The 20,291-nt window shown below is 35.2% G+C and overlaps 1 protein-coding gene across 8 annotated transcripts; it reads left to right on the top strand.

Moving 5' to 3' along the window:
• Window positions 1-14,868: 14,868 nt before the first annotated feature.
• Window positions 14,869-20,099, top strand: LOC130800761 (uncharacterized). Of its 8 annotated transcripts, none has more exons than XM_057664380.1 (4): window positions 14,892-15,020; window positions 16,416-16,511; window positions 18,414-18,612; window positions 18,710-20,099. In XM_057664380.1, the coding sequence occupies exons 2-4, from the start codon at window positions 16,445-16,447 to the stop codon at window positions 19,590-19,592; spliced, it is 1,149 nt and encodes a 382-aa protein (XP_057520363.1). In that variant the 5' UTR covers window positions 14,892-15,020; window positions 16,416-16,444; the 3' UTR covers window positions 19,593-20,099. The 8 variants fall into 8 exon arrangements, with proteins under 8 accessions (XP_057520367.1, XP_057520363.1, XP_057520364.1 ...); XM_057664381.1 differs by having other exon boundaries at window positions 16,416-16,540; XM_057664376.1 differs by having other exon boundaries at window positions 16,416-16,589.
• The last annotated feature ends 192 nt before the right edge of the window (window positions 20,100-20,291 follow it).

Here is a 20,291-nt window from a genome sequence, read left to right as displayed (position 1 = left end):
TATCCTGTTCCCTGTTAAGATGCTGAAGATGAACGAACGCATGGAAGAAGGTTACTCTACGCAAAGGCCACCTATGTTTGATGGGAAATACTATACCTACTGGAAAAACAGAATGGAAATATTCATAAAGGCTGAAAATTACCAAGTATGGAGAGTTATTGAAATTGGAGACTTTGAGGTGACAACCATCAACTCCAATAACGAAGTAATTCCAAAGCCAATCACTGAATATGAAAAGGAAGATTTTCAAAAGATGGAAATGAACGCTCTTGCTATCAAGTTACTTCATTGTGGGCTTGGTCCAAATGAGCACAATCGAATTATGGGCTGCAAAACCGCAAAGCAGATTTGGGACCTGCTCGAAGTTACCCATGAAGGTACTAGTGAAGTAAAGAGATCCAAGATTGATTTGCTGATGTCCAAATATGAAAGATTCGTCATGGAACCAAGGGAAAACATTCAAGAGATGTTCACTAGGTTCACAAACATTACGAATGAATTAGTCTCTCTTGGTAGAATCATTCCCGTTGATGAACAAGTTAGAAAAGTGCTTAGGAGTCTTCCTCAAGACGAACGCTGGAGAGCAAAGGTAACAGCCATCCAGGAGTCCAAAGATTTCACCAAGTTTAATTTGGAAGAGCTGGCTGGTTCTCTCATGACCCATGAATTGCATTTGGGAACAGCTGACAGTTCCCGAAACAAAGGACTAGCTCTAGCAGTAGAAGATAGTGATGAATCAGAAACTGGTGAAGAGGAAGCAGCTTTGTTGGCTAGAAAATTCAAAAAGTTCTTCAGGAACAGAAGGTATGGTAATCAAAGGAATAACAAAGAAAAGGGAACTACGAACGTGAAGACAAGTTTTGAATGCCACAAGTGTAGTAGCACTGAACACTTCATCAAGGATTGCCCTCAATGGAAAAATGAGAAGGGCAAGGGAAAAGCAAGAGAAGTTGGAAGACAATATAAAAAGGGAAATTTCAAAACTGATTTTAGGAAAGCAATGGTAGCAGCTTGGGGAGATACGGAAAGCGAAGCTGAGACAGAAGCTCCTGTGGAAGAGGAAACAGCAAACCTGTGTCTCATGGCATCTCATGAAGACTCTAAAGAAAAAGAGGTAACGTCTTCTAGTCCAACCCCTAAATATCAGTTCAACATAAGTAAGAATAAAGTAATCAAATTACTTTTAGAGACACAAGACAAGCTAGATGAAAAAACAGCTAAGTGTCTCCAATTAGAGAAAGATCTTAACTTAAGTGAAGATCATATCTCTTATCTCAATTCATTTAGAATCGATGTGCAAAGTAGATTTTTTAAATTGCTAGATCAAAATATTGTTTTGAAAGAAACAATTGAGAAATTAAAACAAGAATTTATTTTTCTTAACATTGAAATGAATCAAAACAGATTGTTAGGATTAAAATCGGTTGAAAATGATAAAATCACTCATGAGTCTAGCACGGAAGTCCAAGAATTAAAAATAAAATTAGAATTAAGTGAAAAGGAAAATAAATTCCTAAAAGATCAAATTAACTCAAGAGGAAAAGGGAATTTCAATGAAATTCCCAAATGGATTCTAGATGCTAAAATCAAAAGTAAAGAAGGTCTAGGCTTTATTAAGAATGATAAAAAGAAAAAGGTATACGTAGATCTCCCTAGTAGTAAAGTCTGTTCCTTCTGTGGCAAAAGTGGACACCTAAAACATCAATGTACAAAGAGGGAACAGCATGTCAAAGCAAATACAAATTATGTCGAACGCATATGGATTAAGAAATGTGATTCAAGTATTGTCGACAAGGAACCCAAGGATGAATGGGTTCCTGCACCTAACCACTAATTTGCTTTGCAGGTTCAAGTGAGGGGGAACAACTCATGGTATCTCGACAGTGGGTGTTCCAAGCACATGACGGGTGACAAATCTAAATTTCTCTCACTTGAAGCCTATGATGGGGGAACAGTGACCTTCGGTGACAATATGAAGGGTGAGATAATCGCCAAAGGAAAGGTTGGAAGGTCTAGTTCCCATGCCATTGATAATGTATTTTTGGTCGAGAATTTAAAACATAACTTGTTAAGTATTTCTCAATTTTGCGACAAAGGTAACTCTGTTAAGTTTACTTCTGAAAAATGCATAATTTCTAGGAACAGTACAGGAGACCCTGTGCTGGAGGGAATCAGAAAAGGGAACACCTATGTGGTGGACCTGGACACTGTTCCCAGAAACAGTCTAACGTGTCTAAGTGTTATTGAAGAAGATCCACTTCTTTGGCATAAACGATTAGGTCATGCTAGTTTTTCATTGATTAACACATTAAGATCAAAAGACCTAGTTAGAGGATTACCATCAATAAAATTTCTTAAAGAAGAAGTATGTGATCCTTGTGCTAAAGGGAAACAAGTGCGGTCATCCTTTAAATCAAAAAACGTTGTGACTACCACTAGACCATTAGAATTAATTCATATGGATTTATGTGGACCAATGAGAACACAAAGCCGTAGTGGCAAAAAGTATGTGTTTGTAGTTGTTGATGATTACAGTAGATTTACTTGGACATTATTTTTGGCAAGCAAAGATGAAGCCTTTGATGAGTTTGTTTCTTTTGCTAATAAAACACAAAAATCTACCAACAATCAAATTGTTCACATAAGGTCTGATCATGGGAAAGAATTTGAAAACTCAAACTTTATGAATTATTGTAATGAACATGGCATAAATCACAATTTTTCCGCACCTAGAACACCACAACAAAATGGGGTTGTAGAAAGGAAAAATAGGACCTTAGAAGAAATGGCAAGGACCATGTTGATTGCTAGTGGTCTACCTAGGAATTTTTGGGCAGAAGCCGTTAATACTGCATGCTATATATTGAATCGTGTTCTTATAAGACCAATCACTTCAAAGACACCTTATGAATTGCTCAAAGGTATTAAACCAAATATCTCCTATTTTCGTGTGTTTGGATGCAAATGTTTTGTACATGTGAATGGAAAACGAAATATAGGAAAATTTGATGAAAGAAGTGATGAGGCAGTGTTTCTCGGTTATTCATCACAAAGTAAAGCCTACAGAGTTTACAATAAGAGAACAATGTGTGTAGAAGAGTCTGTTCACATAATCTTTGATGAAACTAACTTTTCAACAAGTGAACAGGAAACAAGTAACATTAAAATAGGTCTTGCAAACTTAGAAGATGATGATGATGGAATCAAAGTGCAAGATCATGGAACAGCAGATGAACAGTCGATACAAGAAGAGGCAGAAGAAACTGACCAATTCCAGGAACTGCCAGCACAACAGGACCAGCAAACTGTTCCCAATCCAGCTGTTCCCACAGATGAACAAAATGATCCAGCAAATGAACAGAATATCAATCAAGTTGCTGAACAAGAACATGCTACTGTTCCTTCAAGAGAATTTGTGCCTAAGCCTTGGAAATATCAAAGATATCATCCTCTTGATTCAATTATAAGTGATATAAATAAGGGAACACAAACTAGATCTCAATTGAGAAACTTTTGTGCACATTTTGCGTTCCTTTCATCACTTGAACCTAAAAATCACGAGGAAGCTTTAAAGGATTCCGATTGGATAGTTGCCATGCAAGATGAGTTAAATGAGTTTGAGAGAAATAAAGTGTGGCACTTGGAACCCAAACCGAAAAACAAGAAAGTTATTGGTTTGAAATGGGTATTTCGGAACAAGCTTGATGAACATGGAATAATTGTTAGAAATAAAGCAAGACTCGTGGTTAAAGGTTATAATCAACAAGAAGGTATTGATTACACTGAGACCTTTGCTCCAGTTGCAAGGTTAGAGGCTATTCGAATCTTAATTTCTTTTGCTGCATTTATGAATTTTAAGTTATATCAAATGGATGTGAAATGTGCCTTTTTGAATGGTTATCTTGATGAAGAAGTTTTTGTGGAACAACCCCCAGGTTTTGAGAATACCTCTTGTCCTAATCATGTCTACAAGCTTGACAAAGCCCTATATGGCTTGAAGCAAGCACCTAGGCAATGGTACGAAAGACTTTCAAAGTTTTTGATTCAAAATAACTTTGTAAGAGGAAAAATCGACAAAACCTTGTTCTTTAAGAATAAAGGTTCTCACATATTGGTTGTTCAAATTTATGTTGATGATATTATTTTCGGTGCTACTAATGATTCATTGTGTAAAGAATTTGCTAACCTTATGGGCACAGAATTTGAAATGAGCATGATGGGAGAATTAAATTTCTTTCTTGGTTTGCAAATTAAACAAACTGAAAATGGTATTTTCATTCATCAACAAAAATACATCAAAGAACTTCTTAAGAAATATGGACTAAACAACTCTAAAACCAACCACACACCTATGGCTACCAATGTTAGACTAGATGAAGACCTAAATGGGAACAATGTAGATCAAACCATGTATAGAGGCATGATAGGTTCTTTATTGTATCTAACTGCAAGTAGACCTGATATTTCCTTTAGTGTTGGTTTGTGTGCTAGATTTCAATCAAGTCCTAAAGAATCACATCTCACTGCAGTTAAACGAATTTTGAGATATTTGAAGGGAACAGACGACTTGTCCCTATTTTATCCTAAAAGTGATGTTTATGATTTAAAAGGTTTTAGTGATGCAGATTATGCAGGTGATCTTGTTAATAGAAAAAGTACATCAGGTATGGTACAATTTCTAGGTTCATGTTTAGTTTCATGGAGTTCCAAGAAACAAAACACAGTTGCATTATCCACGGCAGAAGCTGAATACGTAGCAGCAGCAGCTTGCTGTTCCCAAATGCTTTGGATAAAACAGCAACTTAGAGATTTTGGTATTAAAGTTGAATGCATTCCTATTTTTTGTGATAATACTAGTGCCATATGTATATCTAAAGATCCAGTGCATCATTCTCGTGCTAAACATATACATATTAGACATCATTTTCTAAAGGATAACGTAGAACACAAAAATATTGTATTGAAGCATGTTAACACAAATGAACAAGTTGCAGATATTCTGACCAAACCGCTTCCTAGGGAACAATATGAAAAGATGAGATTGGAACTTGGTATGATCAAGCTCCACTAAAGTAAGTTGCATATATTTCCCGTTGAAGCATCATGAAAATGAAAAGGTTAGGAATCAATCTCAATATCTTGATTGTATATCAATTATTGCATGGATCAGTGAGCACGTAATAAAGTTTGTACTATGAATGTGTTTATGTTTGCATGTTGTTAATTTGATCAGACCAAAGCAAATATTCATTATTTATGTTGCAACTTCTTATTTATCCTAATTCATTGTTCATTTTCTTTATTCCTCTATTTTATTTTATATACATTTCATAATCAATCATTATATATATACATTTTATTTCATACTTCATATATTATATATATATATATATATAATTCTTTTACATTTCACAATTTTTTTTCTTTCTTTATATTGTTTGGAAATATAAAAAGCCGTCTCAAAAATAAAAATAAAAAGGGGAAACGGTTCTTATTCAAGTAATGCAAAGAAAATGAAGTGATGGGACTTGGAGAGGCAACCGTCATTTCAAACATTTATAATCTCCTTCTTTACGTCATAACACTACACCTTCCCAAACCTTCTCTCAATTTCTCACTCAAGAAAATCTCTCTAACTGTTCTTCCTCTTTCAAAACCGTCAAAATGAAAACCCCCAAATCATCTAAATCAGGGAAGAAAACTCCCAAATCCAGCATTCCCAATCAACCAAAACCACTAAGAGTAGTTCTTCCACCACCATTACTGCAGGATTCACCATCCACACCAAATGAAACCACCCAAGAATCACCAAAACACTCCACTGAACCCATAACTACCAAAAGGAAAATGTCAACAGGTGCCTCATCTTCTAGAGTAGCCAAGCGATCGAAGCATGTTGATCCAAATAGTGCAGAAGAAGTGGCGAAGGAGATGACAGTAGGGTTCGGGTTGGACAAATATTGGTATGATTCTACTAACTTTCCTAAATTGCATGACATTTTAAAGTTTCAAGAATGGGAGTCATTGATGTCAAACTTCAGTTGCAATTCGATTTTCCCTAACCTAATGAGAGAATTCATTGTAAATTTCTCTAATGATGGAGGTATGTGTTCGAGTGTTGTTAAAGATGTTAAAATTGAATTTAACAGCGCTTTATTAGGGGAATGATTTAATGTTCCCAATATTGGTTTCGATACATATCATATTGGGTCAAAGATTGCATTTTCTGGCATTAATGAACGAACAATTTTAAAATTTTTAGGAGTTGATCAAAAGGGGAAGATCAGTCACAATGTTCTGTCCCCTATGCATAAGTTGTTGTACAATGTTGCTCGCAGATTTATCTTGCCACGAAACTCAAAGCGTAGTCAAGTGAGTTTGCGTGACGCCACCTTGATTTACTGTATGGAAAAACAAATTAAAATAAATTTTCCTTCGTTGATGATCTCTCATTTATCAGACTGCATTGAAAAGAAAAGTTTCATTGGTTATGGAGGGTTGCTAACATGGATTTTTAGGAAGTTTGAGGTCCCATTGGAAGGGTTGGAGTTCCCAATGGGTCCTAATATGAAAATTGGTGCTAAATGCTTACAAAATTTGCATTTGAAATTGAATGATGAGGGAGTTTTGATGCATGAGGAGGTTGTAGAAGTTGAATCTGAAGAAGAAGGGGCTGAAGAAGTTGAAGAAGAAAAGGAGGAAGAGGAGAAAAAGGAGGACAAGGAGAATGAGGGAGAAAAGGAACAAAATCCTGTTCCCTCTGAAAATACTGAAAAATCTGAGAAAGAGGAACAGGATGGAGCTGCAAATGAGGGGGAAAAAGAAAAAGAAAAGGAAGCCTTGGATGAAACAATCCCTCACAATCTCTGTAGTGATTCAAGTGATGAGGAGATTGTGATAGCTATGAGAAAGAAGGCAAAGTCATTACAAAGGAAGAGTAGGAGGTTGGCCTCGAAACGTAAGGCTACTTTGGTTGATGAAACACCTTCTGACGCCATTCCTGAGCCAACACTAAATCAACCTTCCTCTCCTAGACCAGCCAATTCACCACCACAACATATTCCATCACCACCACCATCACCTATCCCATTTACACCACCACAACCATCACACACTTCACCTAATATTGGCTGTACTAACTTTGACTCTGTCCCTGCAGTTTCCTTAGATTCCATTCTCTCCAAGCTCCTAGATCTTCAGTCTCATTTCATTGCTTTTCAAGCTGAAATTCGTGTCTCACTAGCCTCAATTGTGGATCAGCTGACCCAAATGGAACATCGGCTTGGTGCTAAGCTGGACACAGTAGAGGTGCAGACAGAATACATCGATGAAGAGACTGCCTCCTGAACCCTCTCCCCTTGCTTTTAAAAATATGATTGGCTGATGTATTTCTCAAACAATTTCACTCTTTTTACTTTGTACCATCAGGGGTACATCGTAGTTGTAACTTTGAACAACCTATTACTTTTCTTTGTTTCTATTTTTATGGTCTGTGAACATTAACGCTATGCAGGTATCATCATTGTTCATAGCACTTGCTTTTGTTATTGTTGTTTGTTGTTTTCATCACTAACAAGCCTATATGGTTTGTGCTGAGATTTGATACCTTCAAATTCTTTTTGATTGATGTCAAAAGGGGGAAGATTATGCACAAACTTAAGAGGAGCAGTGATTGCACAGTTACATATCTTATTGATTTATATTGATTCTTATGAATGATATGTGTGCTGCTGTGTTGATTATGAGTTTAGTGATTAATCAGTGTTGCTAAGTTTGTTGAAGATATCTGATTCTGTGAGAATACTTGATAAGTTATGTTTATTATTTTTAGGTTTATTATAGTTTTATTTATGTTAGTTTTAGTTTATTTTATGACAGTTTATTATTTAGTTTATTTTAGTCTAACTTAGTTTAATTCATTTAAGTTTTAAGTTAATTTTATTTTATTTTGAATTATTTTGAAAACTGTGTTGAAAAATATTTAAATATTTGATATTTTAGAGTAAACTGTTTGATTATGAATGCTTGGTAAATTATATTCTAACAAGTTGATTTGCTAAGTTAATTAGAGTTACTTTAATCTCTAGTATGCTCTATGAATTTTGTTTTACTCTATTTTTCACTTAAGTTTGTTTATAAAGTTTGCCATCATCAAAAAGGGGGAATTTGTTGGCCTCTTAAGGTTTTGATGATGACTTTACTTTAAATAAACAAACATATTATTAGAGATTGTTTTGTAGGTATATATCCGATTTAATGTGAATCGTTGATGAAGCCTATGACTTGATTCGTGGAAGAAGTACAAGTCTCAAATATCCAAGAAGTTGGACAATGGCTCTGGAAAACAGTTTAATGTTCCTAGAGTTGAAGTTCTGACGAAAATTGTAGATGGAGACAGTGTGCTGTTCCTACGTAGCAGGTCTGGAGAATAACGTTGACTGGAAACTACGAAATTTATTATTTCTGTTTTTAAGTTAATGTAAAAGGTTAAATTTAATTAGTTGCTTAATTAAGTTTATTTATTAATTGGCAAAAAGGATTTTTACTCGCTTAAAAATAAGGAGAAAATCAATTCCTTTTTTATCTCCTATAAAATCGGAATTCAAGAGACTTTGTCTCTACTTTGAATTTGTCTCCTACAAAGTAGGAACCTCCTTTGATCGTATAGACTTAACCGTGCATGTGCAAGCAGCAGTTGCATTCCACTCCTATTATTAACTAACTTTCCATTTTCTTTGGGAGCAAGTAAGTTAAGGGAAAACGTGGGTATGTGCAGTTCATGGTAAACGTGGGCTGAGTGCATAGTCTGCTGTTCCCATTATAAAAGAAGGAATTCACGGTTTAGAAAATATAGATCAAGAGTGTCCAGAAAAAAGGGAGATTAATTGAGAAAAATATTCTAAGTTTTTAATACCAATTAATTCATAATATTTTTCTTGAGCAACTATTTATTTTTGATCTTAATGAGAATTGGCCTTGTAAAGGGTTATTAAGTGTTTTGTTATAATTAGACTTGTGGGAAGTCTAAGGGTAGAAGAAGAGAAAATCGTGAGAAGAGAAAGAGAAGGAGAGAATAGAAGAGAAGAGAATTAGGTCTAAGAAGAGAAGTTTAGAGAAAAGTACTTAGAGAATTGAGAAGCTTCAAGTGAAGCAAAGTATTGTTTTGTGTAATTGTAACTAATTGCCTAAACATAGTGAGAATTTTGAAATCCCGGGGGGTCGTGGTTTTTCCTTTTGATTAGGCCCAAAAGGTTTCCACGTAAAATTCTTGTCTCTCTTTATTATTTGTCTTTTCGTTTTAAAGTTTAAGTTTTGTTCTTTACTCGATATAATTCCGCAAAAAGTTGAGCAAAAATTCTTAAACTAAAACCACAACAATTCACCCCCCCTCTTGTTGCATTCGATCATCTATTAGCATTCCTACAATGAGCTTGGTCAAATACACAAAACCGAGCCTTATGATTATCGATGGATGAGCTTGGTCAAATACACAAAACCCAATTTTGCTAAGCGAGTGAGGGCATCACTTCAAAAGCCCAATGCCTAATTTGCAGTTAGAGATGGAGCAATAAAGGGTAAATTCCATTATGGAGATATGATCACTGCCATCGCCCAGGACAGTGGGTGTAAGAAATCGGCTACCCCAAGTTCTTTAAGAACCAAGGGTCATAAACTTGACCTTTAGAGCCTCCCGGAGAATGGGATAGCAAGAAATCCCAATAGACAGAATTGCATCTTCCGATATGCGGAGGTACCAAAATGTGATGTAAATATTGTTTTCTCTTGGTCATCACGGTGAAATGGTGTATGGAAAATCCCTCTAATGACCTTCAAGAAAACGTAAATGAGAGTTGTGTGCCAACTTTCTAAGCATTTAGTCAATAAAGGGACGATTGCAGTGATTTTTCTAAGTGCCTTTGTTAGTGTTTGTGTTTATCAGCTTGGTTTGATTTTGATGAACAAGACAAAAAGGGACTGTAAAATTGATATAAAGAGGAGATATGTCGGCTCATCTTTGTTTCTTGCTTCCCAAGTAACTTGGGATACAAGAGCCAAGTGAAGCAATCTATGGTCAAAATTAAAAAAATGAGCTCAAATGTTAACTTGTACCCGTTTTATCCCTAAAAAATTGTCTTGCATTGCCACACTTTATAGTTCTGCCTTTTCAAGTCAAGTCAATGTGTGGATGCACAGTGGCGGACCCAGCTAGGGGCAAGGGGGGGCAGTGGACCCCCCAATCTGAAAAAAATAAATGAGATTTTTTCAAAAAAAAAAAAAAAATTATTTTTTGCGACCACTTGGCGACCACAATTCCCGTCGCTAATTACCTTTAAAAAAAAATTAAAAAATGTTTGTTTAATTCCAGACCCAGTCTTCGACTTCCAGCCTTCCAGTCTTCCTTCTTCCTCTTCCAGTCTGAAACCCTAATTCCCTAAACCATTACTGCGGCTGCCTCTTCCAGTCTTCCTTCTCCAAATCTCCACCGCCACAAACGGCACCGGGCACCGGCCGGCCAATTGAACACTGACTGTTCCTCTTCCTCTTCCTTCGACAGTTCGACAATCGAGTAATCGACCTTCCATACTTTCTCTTCCATTAATCGACCTTCGATTAATTGATTCGCGACTGTTCCTGTGTTCCATAGTCCATACTTCCTCTTCCAGCTTCCTCATCCTCTTCAATTCCATACTTCGATTCGAGCCTTCGACAATCTGACTCATCAGTCACTCACTGACTGTTCTTCGTCGCTTCCTCTTCCTCTTCAATTCCATACTTCGACAGACACGACAGTACACTTTGTCACTTGTGAGTTCCATGCTTCCATTACTTATTTAATTGTTAATTTGTAATTGTAATTATTAATTTGTTTAATTGTTTCATAGCTTCATTAGTTCATTGTTAATTTGTTTAATTGTTGATCTTTGATTCTTGATTCTTGATTCTTTGATTCTTGATTCTTGATAGTTAAATTGTTTGTTTGTTATCAATTAAATATTTAGTTAAATTGTTTGTTTAATTGAATAATTTGTTTGGTTCATTGGTTACAAGTTGTTACTTGATAGTTTGAATAATTAGATTGAATAATTGAGTCATATTTCTAATTTAATTAGGAAATGTCAAGTAATTCAAGTTCACCTTGTTCGAAAAAGTCAAAAGCAAAGGGAAGACAACCCGATCTTCGTGAATTATTGTTTAAAAGAATGAAATCCCAACAAACATCTAACGAAGGCAATGAATCTTCTCCTTTAAGTTCCCCTCTAAGTCCTCCTTTAAGTTCCCCTCCAAGTGAAGATGTTAATATGGAAGTTGATATTGTTAATATGCAAGATATCAATTCTCTTTCCATGATGCTTGTTAAAACAAGGAAACATGAGACTTTTCCTCTTATACATTTGCTAATCAAGTTGATGTTGATTCTTCCTGTTGCTATGGCAAGTGTAGAAAGAGTGTTTTCCGCAATGACGTTTGTCAAAAATAAGTTGAGAAATAGCATGGGTGATCAACTAGTGAATGATTGTTTGGTTACTTACATTGAGGAGGAAGTGTTTCTACAAGTTTCTGATGAAAAGATTATTGATCGCTTTAAAAATATGAAAACTCGAAGGATGAATTTGTAATTTTCATTTGAACGCTTGTATTTTTTTTTTAATATTTTGGATTGTAAAACTTTTAACATCGGATTTGATATTGTAAATTGTAATTTTCTATTTTTCTTGTAATTTTCTAATTTTCTTTAAAAAAAAAATTATTCGGACGACGATCAAATTATTCGAACGACGTGACGTTCGGATTTTGCCCCCCCAAATTGAAATTCCTGGGTCCGCCACTGTGGATGCAGGTGGCAGTTACCGACAGCGGAGTTTTCTATTACAGCATCAACGGCTAATGATTTACGGCTTAAGCAACAACCAGAAATCAATCCTGAAAAAATAAGAGCTGCAGCCGAAGGTTTTGCACAAAGTATGTCTTGTGTTTTTGCATTGACTTCTTGCTCTTATTCCCTAGTCCTTTTTCATGCTAGTAGATTATGCTGAATCATACTATAATCTCTTTAACTTTCACAACGTCTCTACTCTGATGAGTATAATTATATTTTTTGTGATCTGTTTTTATCAATTGAGATTTGTTTATTTTTTGTTCAAGTCGGGACAGCTTTTGCTGTTGCTACTGCGATAATCTTTGGAAGTGCTGCAGTCACCTATAGATTAGTTGCATCAAAGCTAGACATTCATACTGTACGTGAATCACTTGCTGTTTTTTATTACTATTTGTGGCTTTTGATAGATTTGTATCTCATTTTGAGATTTGTGATTTTGAAAGTTATAGTGGGGCTTGTCAAATTGGGCAGCATCAGGATCATTTCGATTCTGATGTGATTTTGTACTGCAAGTTAAAAGCTTTGCTATAAAACAAACAATTGACATAGTGATTCTGGGCTAAACTGATCAAACTCTTTAATGTGATAGAATAATTTCTTAAAGGGAATTTGAGGAATTGGATGACACAATTTAGTGTGGTTCAGTTGTCTTGCTTGTCAGCCATACATAGGGAGGGTTACATCCTTTTCACCTGTTGATAAGCTTATATAGTGGGGGTATTAACTGGGATACCTTTGTGTGCACATACTAGACTAGCTTGAAAATTGAGCTTATGAATATGAGAATATCACAAATTAAACAAAGGCACTTAGAAAAATCACTGCAATCGTCCCTTTATTGACTAAATGCTTAGAAAGTTGGCACACAACTCTCATTTACGTTTTCTTGAAGGTCATTAGAGGGATTTTCCATACACCATTTCACCGTGATGACCAAGAGAAAACAATATTTACATCACATTTTGGTACCTCCGCATATCGGAAGATGCAATTCTGTCTATTGGGATTTCTTGCTATCCCATTCTCCGGGAGGCTCTAAAGGTCAAGTTTATGACCCTTGGTTCTTAAAGAACTTGGGGTAGCCGATTTCTTACACCCACTGTCCTGGGCGATGGCAGTGATCATATCTCCATAATGGAATTTACCCTTTATTGCTCCATCTCTAACTGCAAATTAGGCATTGGGCTTTTGAAGTGATGCCCTCACTCGCTTAGCAAAATTGGGTTTTGTGTATTTGACCAAGCTCATCCATCGATAATCATAAGGCTCGGTTTTGTGTATTTGACCAAGCTCATCCCTCATTTACAAATCACAAGGCAAGGGTTACCACATCCAAACCCATAAGCTATCGGAGATAACAAATTAAGGCATTAGTATCGGAGTTTTGCTATTGGCGTGATTGTTTGGAAACTGTAGACCAATTCTTTCTTCCTTCATTTTAGTTCAAATATAATCTTGATCATATGCTCCTATAAGTTATGCTCACAAGAAGATTTTGCATTGCAGACTGATGATATTAGGACAAAGGGAAGAGATTTAGTCCAGCAAAATTCCGAGAGTTTCAGGAAGCAATTAGCTCCCTTGAGAGATTGGGTATGTTGTATGCTCATTCACTATCATCTCTGCTAGTTTCATTGTTCTTTTTTGTGCAAGCTTGTAAATTGACTAGGAGTTTACAATTATAGGCTGAAAACACTTCAAAGAAATGGCGCCTTAAGACTGAGCAGAATAATATAAAGGAGAAGCCCATTGTGAAGGAGCTTTCCAAAATATTACGTGCAGAAGATTCTGCGTGACTTAAACTACTTGTGCTTTTATGCCCTCCTTGTTTGTAATTATCTCTGTTTGTGCTGACTGTTGTATAGTACTTGTGTTCTCGTCAAATAAAATAAAGTTAACTAGAAATACCGTTTACGTTTATTTGAATGTTGTATTTATGTTATTAAGTGTCAAGATATTCTTCTAAGTTCCCAATCTTAAACGGAAATTATTTAATGGTGTTGGAGTGATGTAATGTTGTTATTAGTTGAAACACAGGAACATGCTTTTTACGTAAGCAGTTTGAAAATATTCTTTTGATATTCTTCTTCATCAAACGTCATAGTTAGCTCTGCCCTAGAATGCGTATATAATATCAAAAATTCCTCATTAATCAACGTGATTTGTAAATCATTACAAAAAGACAAAAAAATAATAAAATAAATAAAATAAAAAAGATATATTAAAATAATAAAACTCTCACCCTATTAAAACTTATCACGTAAGGGTAATTTGTTAATCTCACAGATAATCGTTATTTACTAAGACCTTCTTGATATGGTACATAACATGTGCACATTATTACATCGATAACTATGTCGTAGCCTTGTCTTAACGTGTAATTAACTAAAATTTGTTTGTATATCAAATATCGGATTAACCAAACAAATAAAAGTTCACAAATTTTCATTCAAGTAGGTTTTGGCGTGTGCAATCTTAAATTGATCTATATAGTATAACTAAATTTGAGCTGTTTGGTACCATTTCATTATGAGACATTTATATATAGGTTAAGTAGTCCCACTAATACAACTATGATAGTGTCTCACTTAAAAGAAATAATTTAAGTTGTTTGAAAATTTTCTTTTAATCGAGTTTTTTTTATTTTTATTTATTTTTACCATAGGCACAACAAACAAGAGAGAATAATTTACTACTTTGTTGTTGCTTATAACGAACAAAAGAAAAACAATATTATAACGTATGAAAGGACAAAAAAAATAAAAACATTGCTTGTTCGCTGTTAATAATATCGAACATACTATTTGTTTTATTTTGGTATTCATTGTTAGTAAGAACAAGTAAACACTAATCTTAGATCCAGACATAAAAACGCTTATTTTGAAAATTAAAATTTCTTTAAAATTATTTTTTCTAAAAGATTATTTTATTTTATTTTTCAAACGGTTTCATCCCAAAAACAAAGAAGAATGTGGGTGGGAAGCCCCACAAAAAGAAATCCAAACCCGAGAACTAACCTCGAAGTTAAACAGCATACTTAGATAATACGTCGTCGTTCCCCGATTTATCTTTGCATTAAACTATAGCTTTTCCACATTTGCAGAAAAAACTGGGCAATACCAAGTCCAACTGTCAAATTCAGGTGAGTTTTCTTTTCTTGATCGTACTTTCTTCTTTTCATATGGTTTCCATTTCATGATTTATAATCCTTTAATATCGAGTGTTATACATCATGAATTGCTGGTATTATTTGCAACTATTTCTATTAACAAATTTCTATTGTTGTTTTTGTCTTCATTCAATTTAGATATTGAATTACTGTCATTTGCCATATCATGTAATAATATGCGAAGTAGTATCTTCTAGTTTTTTGAAGTAAAAAGATTATTGTTCTTTTAATTATTGAGTAGACCAAGGGAAGATCAAGGTTAGGCAAGAATCGAACCCAAGATTTTAACGGGAAAGTGGTACGTGCTCTTCAATCGATATAAGAACGGATATGGGTGTGAATCATAGTTGAATTTCAGTTTCTTACGTTTCTTTAGCTGTATTTAGCATCTGGGGTTTGTTTATTCAGCTTAATATCCCTCAATTGTGTTTAGTTTTTACAATTTCTCAAGTTAACACCCTAATTCTGTTTTTCTTTTTAACAAAAAATTCTGGAAAAATCTTGTTGCTATGTGCATTGTCATGAAAGCGGCTTGTATTTGATGGGAAGCTATTAAATATGTTTACCCACAGTCCCACATCATTTTTAAATCGGACCCTGCTAATATTAGAACTCTTTTTGAGTGATATGCAACAAACAGGTTTTATACCTATATGTGCTTGGAGTAATGTCTTAGATAAATGATTACGATATATGTAGCATTAAAACCTTATAGATAGGCATTAAATTTATTAGTATCAAACCGGGAGTTTTTTGACAAATTACTTGTCAATTGATATCATTACATGGATGCAATGTGAGGGTAAGAGGGGTTATATTTATGCAACGTTAGTACATTATCCTTGAGGTTGCTTTTGATTGCATACAACATCTGAAACTTTTCATATATAAGAAGTGCACATGATGTGATGATTACTTGTTCATCGTGATTCAAACCAAAGATTTATTCGTCTCCTTTTTCAAGTGTTTGTAAATGGTTTTTTCAGGGTGAATATATACAAACTTATTTACCAAAAAAGGATTTACTTGATCAATTTTCATTCCATGATAATAGAATTTTCGTTAATCTCATAACATGCCACGAAAACTCGATGGAAAAAATGATTGCAAAAAAAATCCTAAAAACATTGAAATCCTATTTATTTTTATTTTGAGAGATCCTTTAAATTGCACGTTTACCCACTCTTTTTTTTTTTTTTGATGCAAGTTTACCCACTTATTTCTCAAGTTTGTTCACATTTTATGGTTACACAAAATGCTACCGGACAGTAGGAAGGGCAACTCATTTTGAAATGGAAAAGACTCAAAGTTTTGTTGAAGACTTGCAGAGATTTGTTTTTGATCATCATAACTTTTTCAAAAATGCAGATATTAAAAGCGATGATTCTTCAAAAGAAATGAATAAACAAATGTTATGTATAAACAATCAAGAGGATGAAGATATAGAGAAATGGGTGAATTACAGTTATACATCCTTTCATCAAATACTGCTTGTGGGTGAAGGAGACTTCTCTTTTTCATTGTCTTTGGCTCACAATTTGGGTTCTGCCTCCAATATTGTTGCTACTTCTCTTGACTCTTATGCTTTATTACTCTTTCTCTTTTTTTTTTGATTTTGTTGTTCTAGTTTTTTTTTCATTTAAAATAGGGTTTTATATTATATGTATGATCTCTGTCACATTTTGATTTTATTTACACAAATTGATTAAAATTTTGTTGGGTTTTCTTTATTTACATTATCCTATATTATTGCCTAAATTTTATATTGGGTGATTTTGGGGTTGTGTGCACTTAAATATGATAATTCAGTATGTGTTCATGTAAATGTTCTTTTGCTTGTTAGGAGTAAAATCATGGTTCAAATGGAAGCTTTAACAAATTCACTTATGAGTTAACTCAAAACCCATCATTTTAGTGTATCAAAATCCGTCATTTTAGTGTAAATTGCATGAAATTCTGATATTTATGAAGTCATAATAGTACTTTTATATGAAAAATCTTGCTTATGGATACTTTTATATACTTATTGAACCCAATTTTGGTGTCCTTGTCTATAGTAGGCTTCATTCTTTTGTATCGTCTTCATGTTCATGTAAATTTTATGCCTAATCTGACACTTATTAAGTTATAATAGGAGTAGTACTTTGGGATGGAAGAAAATTCTCGCTTATGGATTCCTTTAAATATTAATCAGACCCCATTTTGGTGTCTTTGTCAATAGTAGGCTCAATTTCTTTTTCATGGACTTTTCCTCATTTAAAGTTAATACCTTATTAGCCTTTTCCACTCTTATTGACCCTTAACTTGAACTTTGGTGGTTCTTCTCTGAATTTGTTTGTTTTGACTTTTTAACTTAGTTTTTGTCCAATTTTTATTTTTTATTTTTTATTTTTTATTTTGCAATGTGAAGAGTGTAAAATCCAAGTGTTTGTTTGAGTTCGAAATCTCTTGTTATTGTGCAATATGTATTGTTCGGTGCCTATTCTTTACTCCTTTGTTCCTTAGAGTTTTCTACATTGTGGTTATCTATGCAAGAGTTTTTTTTTTTTATCACAATGTAGAGTAACAGAGGAAATTATTTAATACCACACAAGTGGATTTACATGGAACAAGGTGTTTGAGTGACATAATCCTAGAGCATTAAATACCCATACATGGTGATAAATTAAAAGGAATTGTGCTTGTTTCTTATTTTTTGAATGTTTTTGATATTGGTCGACTCACTTAGCCATTACCTCATATTTGTATATGAGGAAAACTCTTTTAGAGTATATGTTTAGATAATCTAATGTGAATTGTACATAGTATAACCTTATTAGGATTATGCTCTTAGTTTAGAAAACTGTGTCTAGGTGTACTTAAGGCTAGCATCTTCGGTATGCGATGGACTTGGTGTCTTGATAAAGCAAGGGAGGTGATTCCTTAAGGCAAGCACCATGGAGTGCCTCAAGGCAAGAGCATTAGTGCATCTTTTGGTTTTAGCCTAAGAAACTCATTTGATGAACTTGCCCACCAGATAATGTTTTCTCTTGCCTTCTCTTCTTTTTGGGTATTCTTTAGGGGGTTTTAGTTTCCTTTTTTTTGGGTTTAGAGGGCCTCACATTCAAGGCTAGTGATTTCTCCTTAGGCCTAAACCTAGGCTCTGGAGACTTTTAGCGCCTCAGGTTTTTTAAAACTAAGGGTTATGATAAGAACGTGTTAATTTAACTATGTTGATCCATTGATTCAATATCTTCATTATGGCATAGAATTCTTCATCATTTTCTGAAATTGACTATTCACCCAATTTAGGCTTAGTATGATCCCTGTGTTTCTGGCATTTAGCTACTTAATGAGGACTCAGTAACAAGAATAATATTGGCATAGGTTCTTTAACAAAGAAGTACAAGAAAGCAAGATCAAACTTGGTTAAGCTGCAGAAGCTAGGAGCCTTCCTTTTACACGAGGTCGATGCAACTAAAATGAAGCTTCACACTGATCTCAAGATGAGGAAGTTTGATCGCATTATCTTCAACTTTCCTCATGCCGGCTTTCATGGAAGGGAAGATAATCCGCTTATTATTAAGTAATGTTTGATGTTTTCTTTTGTTTTCTAAAAATCAGTAAAGCTATTTTACAGATATCAGTGATAATGAAGTTCTATGTTGCTTTGTTATGTGCAGAAAGCATAGGAGGCTTGTGCATGACTTTTTCCACAATGCAAGGGGTATGCTGCGACTTAATGGTGAAATTCATGTTAACCATAAAACATCGGCCCCATTTTGTAACTGGAATCTCGAGGAGCTTGCTTCTCAGAACTCGCTTGTACTTTCTGACTGTGTACCCTTTCGTATTGAGAACTATCCGGGTTATAACAACAAGAGAGGGGATAGCTGGAGGTGTGACGAGCCTTTTCCTTTGGGAGAATGCAGCACTTTCAAATTCATTTTCTCACCTGGGTCTAGAGATAGGCACAGGTCGGGTTGGCATGCAAGTGGCTTGGGCATGGCGCAGCATGATACACAAAGCTATGGGTTAGGGCTGTGGCAGGGACAAGATGTTTTGAATTTGGTACGGCGTGTGCTTTGTGCCAGGCAGCCCACTTTTTCGCATGAAAACATGACCCGCCAGACATGGCGCGTTCCGACACAAAACACAGAACATCCTGCCCCAACCTACCGGCCTGTTCAAACACTGCCTGACTTTCCGACACAAAGCACAGCGCATCTTGGCCCTCCCTTCCGGCCTGTTCAAACACTGCCTGATGTCTCGACACAAAACGCAGCACATCCCACCCCACCCTACAGGCTTGCTCAAACGCGGCTTGATGTTCCGACACAAATCACAGCACACCCTGTCACACATTACAGTCTCTCTCAAATACGGCCTGATTTCCCGACACGAAACACAGCACATCCCACCGCACACTACAGTCTCTCCCAGATGCGGTCTGATGTTCCAACACAAAACCAGCAAATCCCCTCCCACGTCACTGTCTCACTCAAACACGGCCTGCAGCTAGCACAGCATAGCCATTCCCACCTTTACCCGGCTCTAAGATGTTGAGAAATTGGACTCTGCCACAAGAACAGAATCCTGCTAGTACCACTATTGGCTCCCTCTCCAGGTTCCTTTCGGAATATTTCTCATGTGGAGGAGACATCAGGCCTTCCTAATTAAAGAAGAGTAAGTCGAAGCCGAAGCTATGATAAATTTGTTAACATGGGCTTATGAAAGACTTTTGGTTTTCTTCATCCATTTTCTATAGGAGCTTCATTGCTTGCGTCTTACATCAGAGTTTAAATGGTATGCCTCATTGTTGTTGCTTCTGACTTCTTACTGGTGCCAACATGGGAACTAGGCATGTTGTGCATATGAATCAATCAATGTTTTAATGAAGAAAAAATAGGTGTAGCTAGGATTTTGGAAAGCTTAGGTTATGTTGATTGATTTTTCTGTGTTGTGCTTGGATTTTGTGAAGAAAGTTATGAAACTACTTAAACATGTCTGTTATTTGACCCTATATCAAATCATTTACCATCTCTTATAGTGTTTCACCATTTTTGATTATTCATGCGGAAAATGTTTAATCATGTATGTGTTAATATCTCAGAGTTATGTGAGTGAAACTCACATCTTTGCTACCGTAAAGCGCAGGAACGTTGGCCTAGTCGTCCAGACGCTAGCAGCTTGGAGAGGGGAATGAGGAGAAACCTCTTTCAAGTGCCTTCATTTAGTGGGACACAAACTTACTAAAACCTTACA

The sequence above is a fragment of the Amaranthus tricolor genome, chromosome 15 (genome assembly GCF_026212465.1).
Source record: "Amaranthus tricolor cultivar Red isolate AtriRed21 chromosome 15, ASM2621246v1, whole genome shotgun sequence".
NCBI lineage: Eukaryota > Viridiplantae > Streptophyta > Magnoliopsida > Caryophyllales > Amaranthaceae > Amaranthus > Amaranthus tricolor.
Note: the sequence above shows the minus strand (reverse complement) of the source record. Positions and strands in the feature narration are given on the sequence as shown.

Excerpts from the sequence above, each read along its gene's own strand:
- LOC130800761 (XM_057664376.1), top strand. The coding sequence starts at position 16,445 with ATGAATAAACAAATGTTATGTATAAACAATCAAGAGGATGAAGATATA. Across the intron at positions 16,590-18,413 it reads GTCTTTGGCTCACAATTTGG|GTTCTTTAACAAAGAAGTAC; the intron begins GTTCTGCCTCCA and ends ATATTGGCATAG. Across the intron at positions 18,613-18,709 it reads GATAATCCGCTTATTATTAA|AAAGCATAGGAGGCTTGTGC; the intron begins GTAATGTTTGAT and ends TGTTATGTGCAG.